Source organism: Dromiciops gliroides, chromosome 2 (genome assembly GCF_019393635.1).
Source record: "Dromiciops gliroides isolate mDroGli1 chromosome 2, mDroGli1.pri, whole genome shotgun sequence".
In the NCBI taxonomy this organism is placed as follows: Eukaryota; Metazoa; Chordata; class Mammalia; order Microbiotheria; family Microbiotheriidae; genus Dromiciops; species Dromiciops gliroides.
The window spans coordinates 195,384,959-195,405,645 of record NC_057862.1 but is presented as its reverse complement, the minus strand read 5'-3'; the positions used below and the strand labels follow the sequence as shown (position 1 = coordinate 195,405,645).

At 39.1% G+C, this 20,687-nt stretch overlaps 1 protein-coding gene across 6 annotated transcripts in view; it reads left to right on the top strand.

Moving 5' to 3' along the window:
• The first annotated feature begins 245 nt into the window (after window positions 1–245).
• Window positions 246–20,687, top strand: part of FRMD5 (FERM domain containing 5) — a 382,316-nt gene continuing 361,874 nt past the window's right edge. For all 6 annotated transcript variants that reach the window (XM_043988498.1, XM_043988496.1, XM_043988500.1 and 3 more), the window contains exon 1: window positions 246–586. In XM_043988498.1, the coding sequence (XP_043844433.1) occupies window positions 485–586 (102 nt within the window). In that variant the 5' untranslated portion in view covers window positions 246–484. The remainder of the gene's footprint in view (window positions 587–20,687) is intronic.

Here is a 20,687-nt window from a genome sequence, read left to right as displayed (position 1 = left end):
GGCCGGGCCTATTTTGCTCGGTTCCGAATCCTTTATTATCATTGGTTCTTCTGTCTGTCTTTTACTCCCGGCACCCGGTCTTTATTAGCTCTCCCGACCGCCACTCATTCTCGCCGCGCTGGCTCTCATTGGCTTCTTGTCACGAAGGCCCCACCCCGCGAGCTGAGCCCCGGCCGAGGGGCGCTGAAAGGAGAACGGGGCGCGGAGCCGAGCAGAGCCGAGCATCAGTCTCTGGGTTTGCGGGCGGGCAGGCGGGCGGCAGCGGCGGTGACCGAGGCGGAGGAGGAGGAAGAGGAAGAAAAGGAGGAAAGGAGAGGCAGCGCGGCCCGGCCGGGGTGATGGTGCAGGTGCCCGGGGCGGGCGCCGCGCTGCCCCACTGAGGGGAGCCTGCCCTAGTCCGGGGTCCGCAGCGCCTCCGCCGCTGCCGCCGCCGCCGCCGCCGCGTCGCTCCCGGGGGCGGGCTGGCTGGCGGACTGGCGGGAAGATGCTGAGCAGGTTGATGAGCGGCAGCAGCAGGAACCTGGAGCGCGAGTACAGCTGCACCGTGCGGCTTCTGGACGACAGCGAGTACACCTGCACCATCCAGGTCAGCAGCCCCCGAGCCCTCGCCCGCCCACCCACCCACCACGGGCGCCGCCGTCGGCTCGCCCCCCTCTCTCCATCACCCTCCTCTCTGCAGCAGCAGCAGCAGCAGCAGTAGCAGCAGCAGTAGCAGTAGCAGTAGTAGCAGTAGCAGTAGTAGCAGCAGCAGCTCCGGGGTAACTTGGCTCGGGGCCGTTCGCTTCCCGTCGCCTCCCTGGGCTTTGTCCGCGGACCGGTTGCGGCTCATGTGGGGTGGGTGGGCTTTCACCGGGGTAAGGGGTAGACTTTCCCAAACCGCTTCTCGGGAGCGGGACGCAATGCCCCCTTCTTTCTCTTCTCCCCACTTTTGTCTCCCTAGGCTCTCCTGGACTGGGGCGGGCGATCCCCAAGTGTGCTGCAGACTCAGGTGCAGGTTCTTGTCCCAAGCACCCTTTCCAGCCCCTCTACTAATGACCCTCACCCTCTCTTGGGAGCTGGAGAAACCTTGTCTTGCTCTATCCCTGCCACTCTGGGCGCACAAAAGCCTGCCCGGAGAGGGAGCTGTCCCCTGGGCAGGGCAGCCCTACTGAACGCACTCATGGGGACTGGTCTGGAGGTGTTTGGCCCGGCCGCCCCGTCGGAGCTGGGGTTTTTTAAGTCCATGGGCACAGGCAGCAGATACTCAATCTCGGGGTTGCCGGCCGAGCTGCTGCGCCTGCTGCTGGGATGGGACTCGGGAAGGACAGAAGGACTTCTGGGGGGGGGGGGGGGGAGCCTGCGCCGGACCTGGCCGGCTTTTCTTTCTATATTTTTTCTTTGATGGGAAGAATAATGCTATATGTCATACGTTTCAACGTTTTGTGAGTCAGACTCGGAATATAGGATGGAGCACAACAGCCCATGCAGAGTGGCCTATTGAACAGAGAAAGCGACTCCTCTTTCAGACATTTCTCAGCCCCCCACCCAATAAGCCCCTCTACACACACACACACACACACACACACACACACACACACACACACACACACACACACACACACACACACCACCGCCATTCACTTCCAAAATGATGTTGTGTTTAGCAGGTGTATGTATTTGGGTATGGAGGGGAGGGGGTAGTGAAAGGAAGAGATTGTAGATTTAGCACAAGTCTCGGCTATTGGGGCGGGGGGGACGCGTGGTAGAGAAATCAGCGCCTTAAAAAACAACAGCGCCGCACAGAATGCAAAGAATCCCTTCAGTGCCTGGTATATTACGATCCCGTGCTCTTCTGTTCCCTCCCTACTGCTGTGTGGTACGTCAGGAGTAGTAGTCGTTCCCAGGAATGCAGTAACAACCCTTTCTCCTCCTTTAGTCAGGGATGAAAAACACTGAAAAAACCCCTCAGTGTTTAATTCATTAGGAATTCGCAGCTGGAAACTGCCTTTTTCTCCCCTCCCCAGAAACAAATATAAGCAGAAATCAGTGGAGTCTTACCTGATTCCCACAACCCTAGTTGAAAGATCGAAAGCTCTGGGTTCCAAGATGTGGCAGACGGAAACTGTTGGCACCAGCCCCGGTGGCTCTGGCCCTTCTCACACTCTCCTCTTCAGTATTGGGATGTAGCAGTGTGTGAAGGAGAACGGCGATTATGATAGCGGCTGCTCTTTGCTGCCTTGGTTCTGGGTTCAGAGTCCTCATCTCTAATCGATCTCTTTCCCCTTCCCCTTGATGTCAACATAACTGTTAGGTGTTACCAAAGGTTCTTGAGGTCAGAGGAAAGCGTAGAAAATCTATTTTTAAAGACACTGAAGCACAGACTGAGCAGAATTTGTGATTAGGCTAGCCATCAAGTGAAAGCCCTACTGTATTTGATGGTGATTATTTGAGATGCTGTATTTTATTCTCTTTCAGAGTGATGAGTTACTTTACCTGTATTGTATTTTCATGTTGAATTTACAAAAATAATTTTTAACACTTTGTGGAAGGAAAAATGTGATTTCTACAATATACCATTTGGACATATGAAGTAAGCTGATTATCTGCCACTATAGTACATGTTTCAAAGTATGCATATTTTTGCTGGTTTGAAAGTTTAAAGCATAATTTGGATGGTTCTGGTAGCCTCTTGGAGGAGCTACAATATACGGTTGGGATATGGTTTGAGGATGAATTTCTGAGTCAAATCATTGTCATAATTTTTTCATGGTAAAAGGTTTTGAACTATTATTAGTTTTTTTAAAGTTTTCACTTAAACTAAAGAAGTAGTGACATCACCAATCTAATAGAAATGGCTGCCTACCAAGTATTTTTAATGAATTAAGATAAGTCACTTGATTATTTTCTTTAATAGCTGGGAGAACAACAAGGGTTAGTGATTGTTATAGGTTTTGGTAGTTTCTATGATCTACTTTGAGAAAGGAAATATAAATATTTAACTTTTAAGAATGCTGCTTATGATTTTCTTCTGCTGAGTGCATGCTTGCAACACCATCTTATACAAGTTGTGTGTTCTGTCGGCCTTAACTGAAACTAGTCTAACTTGTCATTGAAAATCCAGGCCTTTAACAAAAAGGAACATGATGTCACACAGAAATTTTTTGGTTTCCTTTGGTAAGATATGAAAAATTAGAGGTGAAATATCAAAATAGTATATTATATGAAAAGAATATATTCTGTGAACAGGACTTGAGTGTTTAAGAATTATTTTTTCCTTAACAACTCTTCTTTGCTACAATGCGATTTAATTTTTAATACTATTTGGAAGCAATATGGAAAGGAATAGTGAAGCATTTTTTTGTTGGGTAATTCCCATCATTTTTGGCATGGCAGTTCTTTGATTTTGCAACATACCATATGATTCTTGATAACTTCTTTAAGAATAGACATGAACTACATACAGGTAAGTATGTCTACATATAATGTGCACAAACTCTTTAGAAAGTATGTGACTGTATATATGTACACACATTTACATGTATGTGTATATAAACCTCTCCAAGAACTAAGAGCAATATATTTATGAATATATACACTATGTGTCTATAGGGAGAGTGATCTATACACATCTACCTGGCATGCTTTGGGGATTATGAAATTTAACACAAAACATTATTGTAATCTTTTATATTGCTAAAGTTATACTGAATCAGTTACCTTAATTTGCCATTTTGTTATAAAATTAACACAATATGTATATAACCTATATCAGATTACCTGCTGTCTAGGGGAGGGAGGAGAGGGAGGGAGAAAAATCTGAAATTGTAAAGCCTGTATAAACAAAAGTTGAGAACTATCTTTACATGTAACAGAAAAAAAATAAAATACTTTATTAATTAAAAAAAATTAAATTAAATTAACACAAACATGTTTCTATCCCCTAAATGAAGGTTGCTACAGTTACCACTTTTTTATAGGCATTCTTTCATTACTTCTAATATGCAAATGCATTTATAATCTATGAGAAAGAAAAGTATGCATTGTAAGACTGTAGTATAATCATTCTCCTGTGAAGAACATTGTTAACAGCTAGGGAATGCTGACTTGAATTTTGAAGGTCATTGCCTCATAAATGCAGATGTAGTCCATATTTTTCACTGATCTGTTTTATCTGTGCAAGTTTATATTTACATACCATGTTTGTAACCTTGCCTTCCTATTTTATTGGGAGGAAAATAAGGTTTATTAAACAACTATGTATACCTCTGATTTTAATGAACTGAATAGAGACATTAAATGCAGTGCTTGAACATAATAATATGCTGAAAAGTAGATTCTTAGCTGTCTTTAAGTGTGTAATAGTTGATTATAAAATGCTAGGGAAGTATATTAGAACATTTGCAGTAGAAAGGTAATTTAAGCAACCCTCTAACTTCTGTCATTTCAAGTGTAAAATATTTCTTTTTGTTTTTATGAAAAGTCAAACCCACCCAGGAGCTAACTTAATTTTTTTTTACCAGAAATACATATTAAATAACATTTTATACATTTAATTATTAACTTAGCACCTGAGCAAAATTAGCTTTTGTTATGACTTGTGAAGGAACAACTATTAATAGATACTGTACTCTTTACAGTTATTTAATGTGTATGTTTCCAAGTAATAAGATAAATTTATGAAATATTCTATTCTTTTCACAAGAATATATCAGCTGGTCTTGGGTCTACTTTAAGTTATTTATGAGATTTAATTTTAATTTTGATTTAGAAGAGCTGACCTGGTTTACTCAAATTAAGGGTTTTCCCAGTCCAAGATTTTTAGTTTGCTTCTCTTGTTCTCCTCAAGCTTTAACCATTACCTTTGATGTGATATGTCTTTCCTAAGAATTTCCTCTTTATATTTGCCTGTAAACAGAATTTTTATTTCATTAAGCAAAAGGAATATTACGTTAATTTTATTCACAGAAAAGAACACAAAGAGGTTGTATTTTAATGAATATTGATTTTTTTAAAAGAAGCTTTTATCTTAAGAGCAATTAAGCTATCTCAGGAGTTCTGTTAAAAATAGCAGTCACTTAGAATACATATCCTTTTAGGAAACTAAATTTTTGGAAGGTCTTAATTTTGGGGTCAGTTCTGTAACTCGTACACTAAACAAATTGCCTTATAAATGAAAACAAATCACTTCAGTATGTAAGGTAAATTCTGGAGTACAGCACTATGTTGTTGCTTTTAAAAATATTCTTCATTTAAGCATGAGGGACAGTAGGCTATAGAAAATGTGTGATTCTTTTGTTCACAAAGGTATTTGCATACATTTGTGCTTTAATAGATCTTTAGGACTAATTTATTAAGTAAGTAATACAGATGTAGACAAAATGTAACATGAAAATGACATATTCTTTTGCTCTTGTTTTGTCAGTAGCCACGAATGTTGTTTGCCATTATCTGATGTAGATTTGTTTGAAATACGTTTTAATATTTGAAGGATCTGTAATTTGATTGGTGTTTATTCTCCTTCTACCAGATCATATCATATCCCTTTTGTAACTTTAAGATCTTTGAGAGTTGCTGCAGTTGAAAAATTCATTACCCTGTTGTGCTCAACTTGATAGCACTGCTCTAAATTTAGCTACTAAGTTGGTACTCATTTTTAGGTTTTCTCGTTCCTCAATATAGTAAACCACCTCCAAAAAACAGGACAGGAATGCCCATGCCTTGACCACAGTCAATTCAATAATGGCTTCCACATATTATAAACAGATCCTCCCTAACATCTGCTCCTTTATAACCCCTTTGGGCCTGTAAAATGAAGGGGTTCAAGTGGATAAACTCTAAAGTTCTTGCTAGTTTTAAATTTATCATCTATATTCTTAAAACACTCTTATAATGTCATTTAGTTGATTGACCATTTATAAAATTTCCTCTGCTGCTAACAGCTCCATATATAATAATGTACATAATAATATGTTACTATTCTGTATCATCTAAGAGTATATTTCTAAAACTAATTAAGGGCTTTAGATGGGCTATGATGGTACTTAGGTGTATTACTCCTCTAGGAGTTACTTTCTACCAACTTTCAGTTGTAGGTTTGGTCACTTGGATGGACACCTGCTATCATGGGTTCAAGGATTCAAGGGGATCTTGTGGGAATCCACACCTAAAAAAAGCCCCCAGTGATAGATTTAGCTTTAATGGTCAGCCAGTAGACACAATTAGCTCAAAGTAAAGATAATTATTAAGAGGCCATTATCAGAATAGTTGCTATACATTACAGGTTTGGGACTCCTTGAAATCACTCTCTCCCAAACAACTCCAAGGAGTGGGACACTGTTCCTACCTTTCTTTCTCTCTTCTCACTTTGTTTCCTTTGTCTTTCCTTGAGATTGCTACTGGAATTGGGAGGACAGTTTCCAATTTGGGATATTCTTTCCAACAAATAAATACACAGCATCAGTGAGAAGAGAGTGGACACAAACTTAAAAGTACAGTGGTAATAAGGCACATATGGGAAACACTTGTAGCTAGGACAACTGATGCCTCTGGTATGGCATGGGACTCTGATGTCTTTTCTGCCTCTTTGGAGTCTTCATCTCACTCTTTTCTAGGTGTAGCATCTCTGTGGTATGAGCTACTCAGTGAGCTTTCTATATATGCTACTTTTTCTGGCTCAGAAATCCATAGTCCATTCTCTTCTTTGCTGCCAGAGGTCTCATTTTTTTTAAACCATTTTCTGCCAGTGGCAGTGTGGTATAGTGGAGAGGCCCTGGACCTGGGGTCAAGAAGATGTAGGTTCTGGGGGCAGCTAGGTAGTGCAGTGGATAAAGTACCAGCCTTGGATTCAGGAGGACTTAAGTTCAAATCTGGCCTCAGACACTTGATGCTTACTAGCTGTGTGACCCTGGGCAAGTCACTCAACCCCCATTGCCCCACAAAAAAAAGAAAGAAAGAAAGAAAAGAAAAAAGAAAGACAGAGTAAAAGGGATGGTGGCATAGCTCCTTCCTAGAGCTCGCTGTGGGTTCTACTAGCTTTGTTCTGTGCTGGTTTAAGAGAAACTACACAAAGTTTGTAGCAGAAACCACAATCTTTGCTCCTGTGCTATGACTGAGACAACACTTTGAATCTAAGATTTCTTTGTCTTTACCTTATGATTGATTCTGAGGTAAGTGTGAGTTGAACATCTCATGGTAATGATGTTGTTGCACTCCTTTGCCTGTTCAAGGGAGGAGTCAAACTATGTAGGTCTCAGAACTCCAAATTGATCCTATGTATGGGGGCCTTCCAGCTGTTTGCTAGATGTTTTCTGTTTTATTTTGTACTGTTTTCCCTAATTATTAAGTACTGTTTATTAGCTGATTGATTCTATGCTGAGTACAAATGCCACATCCAACATTCCAGCATGAAGCTAGTTTCCATGGGGAATCAATTGTATAATGCTAAGGGCAAGTGACCAGTGATGCTTGAAATTTAGCCCAGTGAAAAGGAGGTGGGGTTAGCCAGTGAGTGGGGGCTCAAAGCTAAGTTTTAATTGGATAGGTCCACAAATCCATATACCCCCATGTGATGAGTGAGGCCTCTCCTTAGTGAGAAACAAAACTGAGGTGAAAAGATTTTGGACTCTGATAGCCAATAGAGAGCATTGTATTTGGCTCTTCTAACTCATTTGGGCATGCATAAACTACAGAATAAATATGGACACCTCATCAGCACCATCTGGTGGTTAACTGTCACTTTCTTTTTCTTTTTCTTTTTTTTTTTAATGAGGCAATTGGGGTTAAGTGACTTGCCCAAGGTCACACAGCCAGCAAGTGCCAAGTATCTGAGGCTGGACCTGAACTCAGGTACTCCTGAATCCAGGGCCAGCGCTCCATCCACTGCGCCACCCAGCTGCCCCTTAACTGTCACTTTCTAAACCTGGTTATGTAAATGTCATTATTAATATCTTTTTTTTTAAAGGAAGAGAAGCTGGATTCAGACTCAGGAAGAACTGGCTTCAAATGTCACTTCCTACCCTTACTAGCCATGTGACCCCTGGGCAAATCACTTAATCTATCTGCGCCTCAGTTTTGTCATCTGTAAAATGACAGGGTTGGACTCAGTGACCTCAAGCTCCAATCAATGATTCTGTGACTCATTTCCAGTTAGGATAAATAATTCTAATTAGCCTAACTTCAGCCTACAACTCTTGTGATTTTTTGGTTTCTCCTTTAAGCCTACTTGAGGTGCTTGGGTCCTGGGAATTGAGAGATTATCTAAAATGGGTGTTTTATATAAACAAAGTGTTGATGATTTATGGAATTTTAGAGGTCTGCCTAAATGCCGTAGAGGAAAGATCCCGGTCATATGGGTAGCTAATGCTCAAGTAACTTCTTTAAAAGACAAATCAGGAAGTCTTGACAGAGATAGGACACTTCTATTGGTTTTATTAGCTTTTATAATTATCCTGTCTTCAGTTACCTTCAAACATACAACCTCAGTTAAGCTGAAGGAGATAGTTTAAAGGAACATTTGAGAACATGTAACAATGCCTCTCTTTACATTATCATTTGCTAAGCATCCATGTTAAGTATTTATTGTGCTAGGTAGGCACTGTGCTAAGAGCTGGGGAAACAAAGAAAAAGCTGAAATATTCCATGCTTCAAGGAGCTTCCAATCTAATCGGGAGAGACAACATATAAATATAGAATATATAGATTGTAAGTCTGTTAGAGGGAAAGGCATTATCAGCTGAGGGGACTGGGAAAAGCCTCCTGCAGAAGGGGGCATTTAAGCTGAGTCTTGGTACAGCCAATGCAAAGGCATAAAGACAGGAAATAAACCATCATGTGGAAGGAATAGCAAGCATTATCCAGATTTTCTTATATTTGTATTATCCCTTGTCTCAGTTAATCCAAGTATTTAAATTAAATTGCATTAAATAAGAAGGAACTTGAAGGAAATGTACATTGTAGATATACATGATTCTAAAAAATTTGCATTTATAATAATTGCACTTCTTCCTTCTCATTCCCCCACCAAGTGATTACTGTACAAAGGGAATTTGGCTGTGGAAGGCAGAGGGCTAGCAGAAAGAAGTAGAAGTAGAGGTAGTGGCAGACATGGCTATGGGAACTATTTTGGGGAAGCATAAGTCAGAACTTGGAGCAGGTAGGTGGTGCAGTAGATAGAGTACCATGCCTGGAGTCAAGAAGACTAGTCTTTCTGAATTCATATCTGGCCTGACACTTACTAGCTGTGTGATTGTGGGCAAGTCACTTAACCCTGTTTGCCTCAGTTTTCTCATCTGTAAAATGAACTGGAGAAGGAAATGGCAAACCACTCCACTATCTCTGCTAAGAAAACCCCAAATGGGGTCATGAAGAGTTGGACATGACATGACTGAAAATGACTGAACAACAACAAAGGCAGAGCCTGACATATAGGGGAATTGGTAATGGAAGAGGAAAGACAGAAATGCTGGGCAAGATTAGTACAGGTAGCGAAGATAGTTGGAAAGTAGAAATAATGAATGTAGGTGGTGAAGGGGAAATAAAAATGTTTTGCTTCTATAATTGTCCTACTTATTTTGTGACTTTTTTTTTAAATTAGAAAACTAAAGGGGGTGGCTAGGTGGCACAGTGGATAAAGCACCGGCCTTGGATTCAGGAGTACCTGAGTTCAAATCTGGCCTCAGACACTTGACACTTACTAGCTGTGTGACCCTGGGCAAGTCACTTAACCCCCATTACCCTGCAAAAAAAAAAAAGAAATAAAGAAAAAAGAAAACTAAGTGTTTGATGTGAAGGTAGCAAATATGACATGGAAATTGTAGCATATCAGTCTGAACTTTTTTTCTAGGAAACAGATCCAACATCATTGGATCTGCTGAAAGATCAGACTTATTGCCCAGTTTTCACAGGGTGAGAATTTTGATGATTTATTTCCCTTTTTTGTATTAGAAAATCTAGTAGAAAACAATTTTAGTATTACAATGACTTGTTATTCAAGCTTCTAGATTATCCAGAGTGAAAAACATATTAACAAAAGAAAAAGTTTCTATTTAAAATTAGACATAACATTCATAATACCAGAAGATTACACTAGCTTCTGCAATATCTATACTGCTTGGAACTATATACTCAAATGCCTCTTGGCCCACATTTTTTTTTGTTTTTTGGTTGGGCAATGAGGGTTAAGTGACTTGCCCAAGGTCCCACAGCTACTAAGTGTCAAGTGTCTGAGCAGGATTTGAACTCAGGTCCTCCTGACTCCAGGGCCAGTGCTCTATCCACTGTGCCACCTAGCTGCCCCGGCCCACATTTTTTTAACTGGCTTGTAAAAATTTTTATCTGTTCTTACATACAATAGTTTCTTGGAATCTGACACTGAGCATTAATAACCTGAAATAGAGTTAGATTTTTAAAAAAACCTCTATTAAGCTTTATTTCTCTAGGTTATTTAACTTCTGGTGCTATTCTCCTTTCCACATTCCCTGAAAAAATTGCTGAAGCATTCTACTGAATACAGCAATACATGTTACACAGTGAAATTATAGGTGGTATGTAACAATTTTGTGGTATACTTTGCAGATAGTATTGTACGGCCCTGGAATATTTTTCCTCATATATTGTCAAACCTCCTGGTTTCTGTGTTGTTCTAGGGGTTAAGGTTTGGATTAGAATAGTATTGGGTGGCTTGTTGCAATCTATCTTAGCCCCAAAAGAATACAGATCCTTAAATCAGTTGTTTAATTTTGTTCCTCTTCCCCTATTCCTAATTCTTTCTTGGACCATAACTCTCTCTTGGTATTTTCTGCCCAGAGTACTTTGGAAACTTTCAGCTGCCCTAAAGCCAGCTGGACAACTTATTTATTTATTTATTTTTGGTGAGGCAATTGGGGTTAAGTGACTTGCCCAAGGTCACACAGCTAGTAAGTGTTAAGTGTCTGAGGCCAGATTTGAACTCAGGTACTCCTGACTCCAGGGCCAGTGCTCTATCCACTGTGCCATCTAGCTGTCCCAGCAGCTGGACAACTTAAATGACCTTTGGATTAGCCTGGCACAGGCTTTGAGAAGACCATGTGGTGGTGCTTTCTAAAGCTGACCTAGGGTGTAGGGTAGGTAGGCCCTGTAATGTGGAAGTGCCAGGTAGTGAGGGTACCTAATGGTTGAGCTTTTTGCCACTTCTCATTCTGGAAGAGCTCCTTTTAAAGTTCTGCTATTCTGATGTAGAAAGGGTTCAGATGTTTGAATGTCCGCAGAGGTATACAATTTTGATGTGTCATGGTCTTTTGGTGTACTGGGTTTTTAGGCCCTTGCTAATTTATCTGGCTCCTTTTATTTCTGCTGCTCAGGAAGTTTCCTTAACTACCTTCAACAAAATAGGAGTACCATGTTTGTAAGTAATTTCCTCTATTCATTGGAATTTGTGATAGTTCCCAGTTCTCTGTCTGTCTCTGTCTCCCGATTGTTTCATTATTAAGCAGGGTTTTCTTGGAGGTGCCTTAGACTGGGATTCATCAAGTACTAAAAGTGTTTGTATTAGGGTGGAAGCTTTGGAGTTGGGAAGTAAGAATAATAACAATAATAATGGCCAACATTTATATAATTCTATTTGGTGCTCTAGAAAAGCTATTTTTGGTGGCCTGTAAGCTAAGAAGATGAAATAATCCTTTAAGGCCTGCAAGTCCAATTCCATGGCCATTACTTTAGATAAATGGATTATTTTTTCATCTAAGAATTTCTTAATATTTCCACAATGTTAGTACTAGGGACAAAGAATATAGTTTCATGAGTCCAGAGCTGGAAGACCATCTATAGTATAATCCCTTTATTTTATAGAAGCAGAAGCTGAGGACCAGGTAAATTAAGTGATTTTCCCAAGGTCATACAAGAAGTGACTTGGAAATAATTTTTTTTCTAAAGAATTGGAACAGCTGAAGGATTGGGATTGGAATATTCATTCCTGCTCTTCAACCCTTTGATTTGGTGACCTCACTTAATACCATGTTATTTCTGTATTAAGGATCTTAATTTGTGATTCATTTCATAATTGTGATTATAATTTACCTGTGCAGTTTTTCCTGGGAAACTAGGTCTTTGCTGCTTGTTTTACACAACTGTTTCAGCTGAGATTTTAACTTGTGTGCACACCAAAAGAAGGATTTAGTATATTTGACTCTATTGTCTTCCTAGTTTGTCTGCCAGCAAGTAATGTTAGTTTCCTTCTATATAGTAGAGCCTTTTGTTTGAAAAGGGGCATATAAATATGAGGTAGTCATATTGTTCTGGATGAGGAAGATGATGAAAGTCAACTTCAAATGAACAGCTCAACAGCTACTGGCAGTATATGGTTCATTGGCAGAAACTTTACCATTGGAATATGGTTGGGCCTATTGCAAATCGGCTGATGAACCTTACTTAAGTATAAATGGTCATTTAGGAACATTCAAAATCAGTGTTCACATTTTTTCTAGAAAGAAGACTGTTAATAAAGTTGTAAAACTACCAGTATGTGAGCTGAACAGAATAAATTTTAAAGAAAACGCAAAATACATTAGCAGGTGTTTGAGATACTTTAAGACTTTGAGAACTTTGCTTTGATTGGTTTGAAAGAGAGCTGAATTAGTTTCCACAAGCAGGGACATATTTATTTTGTTCATCTCTGATCAGAGCTAATGATGCTAATGGTTCTACATGGACTTAATTGGTTTTCCCCTTGAATCAGGTCCACCAAAGAGAGAAAGATCTATTTATACATAAGTGGGTTTCAGAATATATATATATATATATATATATATATATATGTATGTATATATGTATATATATGTATATATGTGTCTACATTTATTTACATATAAATGGAATAGCCTATATGCAGAAAAAAAATCATTTCAATTCCAATCATACAAATATTGTAAATTAAGGGGCTTGAAATGAGGGAGGGATAGGGAAGGCTTTAAAACAGGGTACTAACTTGTGCTGTACAATTCTCTGTCCTGCTTCTAAGAATATTTTCAAGTATAATGAATTTTTAAAAGATCAACATGTTGGGACATCTAGGTGATGTGGTGGATAAAGCACCGGCCCTGGATTCAGGAGGACCTGTGTTCAAATCCGACCTCAGACACTTAACACTTACTAGCTGTGTGACCCTGGGCAAGTCCCTTAACCCTCATTGCCCCACCCCCCACCCCCAAAGATCAACATGTTGACAAATCACATATCCAGTGTGTTACTATTATTACATTATACCATGCCCAGTGAAATATTTATCACGTATGCCATAATAATGTTTTCAGCTCTTGTGTTGTATTTGTTGCAATTATTTGCCCTGTTATTATGTATTGCTGTAGTGTTGTGCACTTGCTATAACTCTTTTGTGTAGGCAAAATGTGTCTGGTGAGTCAATGACATGATAAATGATTTGCATGCATGTGTATGTCCTGAAAATAGAGTTCTGTAGTATGTACCTACTAATTACATCCTGTCTCCAATGGAAATATTTTCTTTATAGTTCTTTTGTGTCAGAGTTTCCTGATACAAGGTTTTATTGTCGTGTTCCTGGAAATCTTTTGGAATTATGATGCTATACATATCTCTGCACAGGGTGTCTTTGTTCTAGAATTCAGTAGGAATGAATTCTAGCACTTTAAAAAAAGTTTTTTCAGAACCTTTTCACTCTTGTTTGTAATTTACTCTTGGATTTGTAAATACTATTTTCTGTATTTTTGACAATACAGATTTTTCTAATAACTCATTCTTAGGCTCTGGCATGTTGATACAAGAGATTCTGGCATTTGATTTGTTTTGTAATTGGTGACCCTTCTTCCGTTCACCAGTCTGTATTTGTCCAAAGGAAGAGTTCTGATGAAATATTTTAGAGATCTAGATTTATCAAAGACAACATTGTTAAAAGAAAACTCATGTAGTAAGAAATTGTTTAGGGAAGTCTTTTCTTTCTGATGAGTTTAGCTACTTCTGCTAAAAGAATGGGGATTATCTTTCCCATATGGGAAACTAAATTATAGTAGAATGCCTTCTGAAATCACTATGTTTGGTTTCCAGGCCAGGGAGGAAATGTGGCACAGCTGTCATTTGTTATAAATGATAATACATTACAGAAGTAGGTGAGGGAACAAGCAGGGATTTGCCGTAGGAGAACAGGCATTATATTTTCTTATCAGTTTTGTCAAAACACTTGCAATAGCTCATCAGTGTTGAAAGGGTAAAACTGAAACACCTTGTATACGTATATGTATTTATGTGTGTGTGTATATGTATGTACACATAAATATTTATATATCATTAAATATAATTGTAATGGTCAAAAGAATTTATTTTTATTAGCAAAGCTTCAGTTTTGATATCTTTCATTTTTAGTGGTTTGTCCAGAAATTATCATCTTGTTAAAATGGTTTTATGTGGACAGTTCTAGGGTAACTTGTAAAACTGAGTAAGCAGTGCATGCTAATATTAAGCAGGAATTTATTAGAATGCCTTAAAAGGAAAAGCTCAGATTTTTATCTGGTAGAGGTAACTACAACTACTTTACATGGGCAACGTGCATATATTTTCTCATATGCTTTAATGGATTTTCTCCCTTTTGTTTGGCAGTAGTCATCAGTATTCTTCCTGTTTCAACCTATCATCCTTCCAACCATTATTTTTTAGTGAGATTTGCCTTCTCGTCAAATTTGGCCTCAATCAACTCCATATCTGTCAAAGTCTTGATATAATAAGATTCTGGGACCAGCTTTTCTTTGAAATTGTGACCCTTCTGTTTACCAGATCAATTTCCAACTGCCCTGTGGTCACTAATTAATTAATTCCACAAGCATTTATTAAATATCTACTCTATGCTAGGCACATAGTAAAATACAAAGAGAAAATGGAATACAAAGAGAAAAACAGTCCTTGCCTTCAAGGGGAAAACTACACACACACACACACACACACACACAAGTAAATACAAAATTATGTAATTTCAGTGGGAGAGGGGGTGTAGTGATAATTGGGAGAAATTAGGATAGGCCTTTTTAAAAAAGGTGGTACTTGACCTGGACCTTGAAGGAAGCTCAGCATTCCAAGAGCAGGAGGTGAGAGGGAATGCATTTTAGGAATGAACAGCAGTCTGTGTGCAAAGACCCAGAGCTGTAATGTCATGTAATCGGACAGTTTTGCTGGAATGTAGAGTAAGACAAGTGAAGCTAAGTAATAGGCAATTAGCCTGGAAAGGAAGTCTTTTGAATGCCAAGCAGGAATTTGTATTTTATCCTAGAGACAAGATGATCAGACCTCCTTGTTTTAGTGTGTTAATCCTGCAAAAGAAACTGAGAAGGAGTAGCTAGAGAGGGAGGAGGAGAACCAAGAGAGAAGAATCATGAAAATGCAGAGAGGGTATCCAAAAGAAGGGGGTGGTCAACTCTCCAGGAGAAATGGGTCATCAACAGCATTATATATACTTTAGAAGAAAGAGAAGTTGATTTTTATTCAGTCATTTTAGCCTTGTCTGACTCTTCGTGACCCCATTTGGGGTTTTCTTGGCAGAGATACTGGAGTGGTTTGCCATTTCCTTCTCCTGCTTATTTTACAGAGGAGAAATTGAGGCAAAAAAGGGTTAAGTGACTAGTCTAGGGTGACATGGTTAGTAAATGTCTGAGGCTGGATTTGAACTCATGAAGATGAGTCTTCTTGATTCCAATCCCAGTGCTCCATCCACTGTGCCACGTAGACTTGGTACAAGTCATTTATTATTAGTTGCATGGTTAAAAGTGTTACTATATCATTTAAGTTTCCTTATTCTGTTTCCTTTCTGCACTCCTACCTCATTGGCAAGCCCATTTATTCCCTTGACTTTAAGGAACGACTTCAATATATATTTTTTTTTTGTGGGGCAATGCAGGTTAAGTGACTTGCCCCGGGGTCACACAGCCAGTAAGTATCAAGTGTCTGAAGCCGGATTTGAACTCAGGTACTCCTGAATCCAGGGCCGGTGCTTTATCCCCTGCGCCACCTAGCCGCCTCCACGACTTCAATATTGATACCTTTTGAATTTGTATCCAGGCTGGACCTCTCTCCATGGCTTCAGATCCCCTGCCCACCTACACCACTCTGGCTTAGTTCAAGAGTCATATCAGAGTGGGCAGCTAGGTGGCACAGTGGATAAAGCATCGGCCCTGGATTCAGGAGGACCTGAGTTCAAATCTGGCCTTAGACACTTGACACTTACTGGCTGTGTGACCCTGGGCAGGTCAACTAACCCTCGTTGTCCCTAAAAAAAAAAAGTCATATCAGATCCCACCTTCTGCAGGAGGTCTTTTCCAGAAACCCTCCCTAGGCCCAACTTAGCTACTAGTGTTTCCCCTCTGAAATTATCTTTCATTTACTCTGTATATATCTTATATGTACCAAGTTATCTCCCCTATTAGAATGTGAACTCTGAAGACAGAGACTATTTTTGCCTTTCTTTGTATTCCTAGCATTTAGCACAATGCTTGACATTTAATAAGTGTTGAATGAATACTTTATTAATTGACAGACTGATGTTTCTACTGTCATCTCAAAGTTAACACTGCCCCCCCCCCCAAATGAACTTACTTTCTTTCCTTGAAACCTGTTCCTCCTGACTTTATATTTGCTGGTGGAACAACAATTTACACTGTTCTAGACATTTGAAATGTTTGATTCTTTCTTCTTCCTCATCAATAATATACAATCATTTAAAAATCCTATCCGGTTCATTTCTGTTGTATCTTTTGTATCTATCTCCTTGTATTTGTTTTCACTGCCACCATCCCAATAAAGACACCAGCTCCCTTATTACCAACAACCTGGACTATTGAAATAGCTTTCTAATAGGCTTTACCTACTTCTACTTTGCTTCTTTCTCTCTTCTAATCTATACTTACAATGCTAACAGTCTAATCTTCTTTATACATAGATCTGGTTATGCCATTCCTTAGGAGACATTGAAAGGGTTTGAGTTGTGACCTACTAAATAAAGTTCATACTCCTCTATCCCAATGTTCTGGGTCCTCCACAATCTGCTATACCCCTTCCTTCCTTATCTCCTACTACTGTCTTCCATGTACATTTGCTCTCCCTTTTGGACAGCTAGGAGCTAAGAATGGTTTTTACATTTTAAAATCATGTTTTAGGCTATTTTTCCATCTTGGTGCTGTTCCTCATTCTGTCCTCTGTAATGAGCTCTCACCTTGTCTCCAGCCTACTGAATGCCCATCTAACCTTTCAGATTTGGTGTGGTAGTGACCTTGAATTCCTGAAGGTTGTTTCAATGGAGCCCAAACTCCAACAGCTTTACCAAGCCAGAAGGGATTCTAGAAGGAACATGATGACAGTGTTTGAAGGCTTAAAAGAGCCTAGATATGGAGTTGCAGCACTGATAGCTTGGCTACTGAGTGTGAATTTTTTGACATTAAATGGAGAAAACAAAAATGGTGTCTCTCCATTTTCTCAGTGATAATGGTGGTACTAAGAAGCACATAATTCTTAGTATTTTTTAATATGTGGTAGTTGTCTGTGACCAGTGAGTTGATACATTACTAGAAGAACTGAACTACATCCATTCTGACATCCTTGGTATAAATGAAACCAGAAGACATAAACGGAAGGATGGCTCACAGTTCTCTTTGGAGAGATGAATAAAGGAGTTGGAGGAAATTGGTTTCATCATGAGTCCAAAGGCAACCAAGAAACATCATTTATAAGACACTTGACCTTGCCTTATAGAACAAGAGTATAGACAAATAGACCACCATGAATATAATTACAAATTATGAGCCAACATCTTTTTTTTTTTTTTTTTTTTTTTTTGCGGGACAATGGGGGTTAAGTGACTTGCCCAGGGTCACACAGCTAGTAAGTGTCAAGTGTCTGAGGCTGGATTTGAACTCAGTTTCTCCTGAATCCAGGGCTGGTGCTTTATCCACTTCGCCACCTAGCCGCCCCCCAACATCTTTTGAAGTAGAGAATTTCCAGGAATAACTTTAAAAGATCTTAAAAAATCAGCCAACATATACTTTAATTCTTGGTGACCGATTCAAAGGTGAACCCAAAAGAGAGTGACAACATTTTTAGAAAATATAGCTAAAGGCTTGTGTAGACTATCTTGAAGTTTCTTTATATCATGATTTTTTTCTCTGAAGACAAAGATGAAAGGTGCTACATAAGACAAATACCAACCAATATTGTGAAACAAAGGTGGTATAATTTCAACAATCAGCAAGTGACTGGTTTCTGATGTGAGAAATAATAAAATAGGCCCAGAAGAACAGGTTGTATTTCATTTGTAAATAGGTGTTGCACTTTAATTGATTCTAAATTGTTCATGGTCACAAAAGTCCATCTTATTAACATTTCTGTTCTGGTGAGGCTATGTGGCTGCAAGTCATCTGCCACCACAGTCTTAGAAGAATAAAAATTTCAGTTGGCCCAAGTGGTCTTGAAAAGATTCTAGGTGGATCTAAGTAGAGTGCCATATATCCCTAATACTAAATGTCCCAGTGAAGGGAAACAAAAAATATTATCAGTTACAATCCCACCATATAGTGAAGGATGACAGATGGACAGCCAAAATGCTGCCCTCATATCCATGAAATATTAAAAGAATGAGAAGAAAGCCTCCAGCACATCAGGTAGATCCTTTGTGGAATATTTATCGAAAGACTTGGAAAAGAATTGCAGAGGATTAGAAGGTATAGACAGGTTTGATCTGTATGCCAGTGAGATAATTGGATCTTTTGGTTAACAGATCCATCAAAGTATTAAAGGAAGTTTCACTCCAAATTTGTATCCTGAACCCCCTTTTCCCCCATTCCCCCCCATTCCTTTTTGGGGATCTTTGTTCAGTCCATTTATCTTTCTGTAGTATTAGAGCCAAGTCTTAAAATGCATGAACCTATTACCTGCAGTGTAAAAAAAATGGCAGTCAGAAATTTGTAAACCCACTATCCCCAGCATATACATAACTAGTGGGAGGGATAAATGACCCTATTGTCTCTGGATCCTAGAGGAGGTAGCTCTGTTAGTTTTATCAAAAGGAATAGAGAAATAAGTTGGCTTTGTTGGTCCTCTCTCTCTGATTTCATAGAAACTGACATCATGATATATCTGGACACTGAAGACACCAACACCCTCCACTTCATTGATGAAAAGGCCAGTCTGACCTCTCTATAAAAAGGAAGCAACTTCCGCGTTTCTCATAAGAATGGTCTTTCTCCTCTGTTGTTCTCCCTTGAGGAGATGGGAAATGGTTGTTTTAGATTTCTAAAACTCCTCCTTTGGCCACTATTTCAACTTGTTTCCTTTCCATTTCATTTTCTCAAAGCTGGATATGTTAAATGGGGCTGAAATTAATGTGTTTATTTAGAGTGCAGTCATAACTAGAGATCAGTAATGGTTTACTCTGCCAGGAGACTTATTTGTGTGTCTCCATTGGGTCTATATCATTTTAACAGTTACCTTTGGAGAGCAACTGCATCAGCACATCCTATACATCATGCATCTTTTTTTTTTTTTAAAGAGCAAAGGCTAATTTTCAGAAAGACACTGATTATTCTAAATTAAAGCAGAGGAAAGCTAGCATGGTGTAATGGAAAGCATTCCAAATTTGAAGTTAGAGAGCTTGGGTTCAAATTGTCTTTTATTTATTTATTTTGCAGGGCAATGAGGGGTAAGTGACTTGCTTAGAGTCACACAGCTAGTAAGTGTCAAATGTCTGAGGCTGGATTTGAACTCAGGTCCTTCTGAATCCAGGGCTGATGCTTTATCCACCGTGCCACCTAGCTACCCCCAAATTGTGTCTTTGCCACAGATTTCCTTTGTGTCTTGAGGCAAATCGCTTCGTTCCTCTTGGTCTCAGATTAGTCATCTATAAAACAAGAGGTTTGGACTAGATATGCTCTGAATTTCCTTCCAGTCATAGATCTATGCTCCTGAATAAAGATATAAGAAGTTATAGTGCTATTTATTGAGCTATGTCAATGTGTTAATTTTTACTTAAATAGCAAAAAATGTCTATATGTAGGTACATTAAAAAATTTAAAAATACAGAATGAAACTAGCATCAGTTTGAGGGAATGGGGTCAACTTTTAATTATGTCATAGCAGATCCTTTTTTTTTTTCAGGTCAATGAGGGTTAAGTGACTTGTCCCAGGGTCACACAGCTAGCAAGTGTCAAGTGTCTGAGGCTGCATTTGAACTCAGGTCCTCCTGAATCCAAGGCTGGTGCTTTATCCACTGTGCCACCTAGATGCCCCCTATAACAGATCCTTATGTCATTTATAAGGCATCTCTTAAGAAGAGGTTAAAAAAAAAACATGGAATGAGACATCAGACTGCTGAGCTGTTTGAATTACTCAATGAAAATTTAAAGATGGCATGTATTTTAATCATTCATACTAGGAGGAAATCATTGTTTTGAGCACTAGAAAAAAACATGATTTCTAGAAATACTTCGGGGGAGCATTCATTGAGCTCATTATGTGTTCAACAAAATATTATTAAATAAAACAGTGTTGCTAAGTACAACTTTGCAAAAGCATAATTTTAATTTTTAAACTGTAACTAAAGACTTATAGAGTGAAGCTCTGATCAGTCCTAAAAGATTCATAGCCATTTCATTTGGGTTGTCACAATGTGATCAATGATTTTGTCTGGAAATAGAAAGATGTCTCTAAAATCATTCCAGACTTAATTATACTGG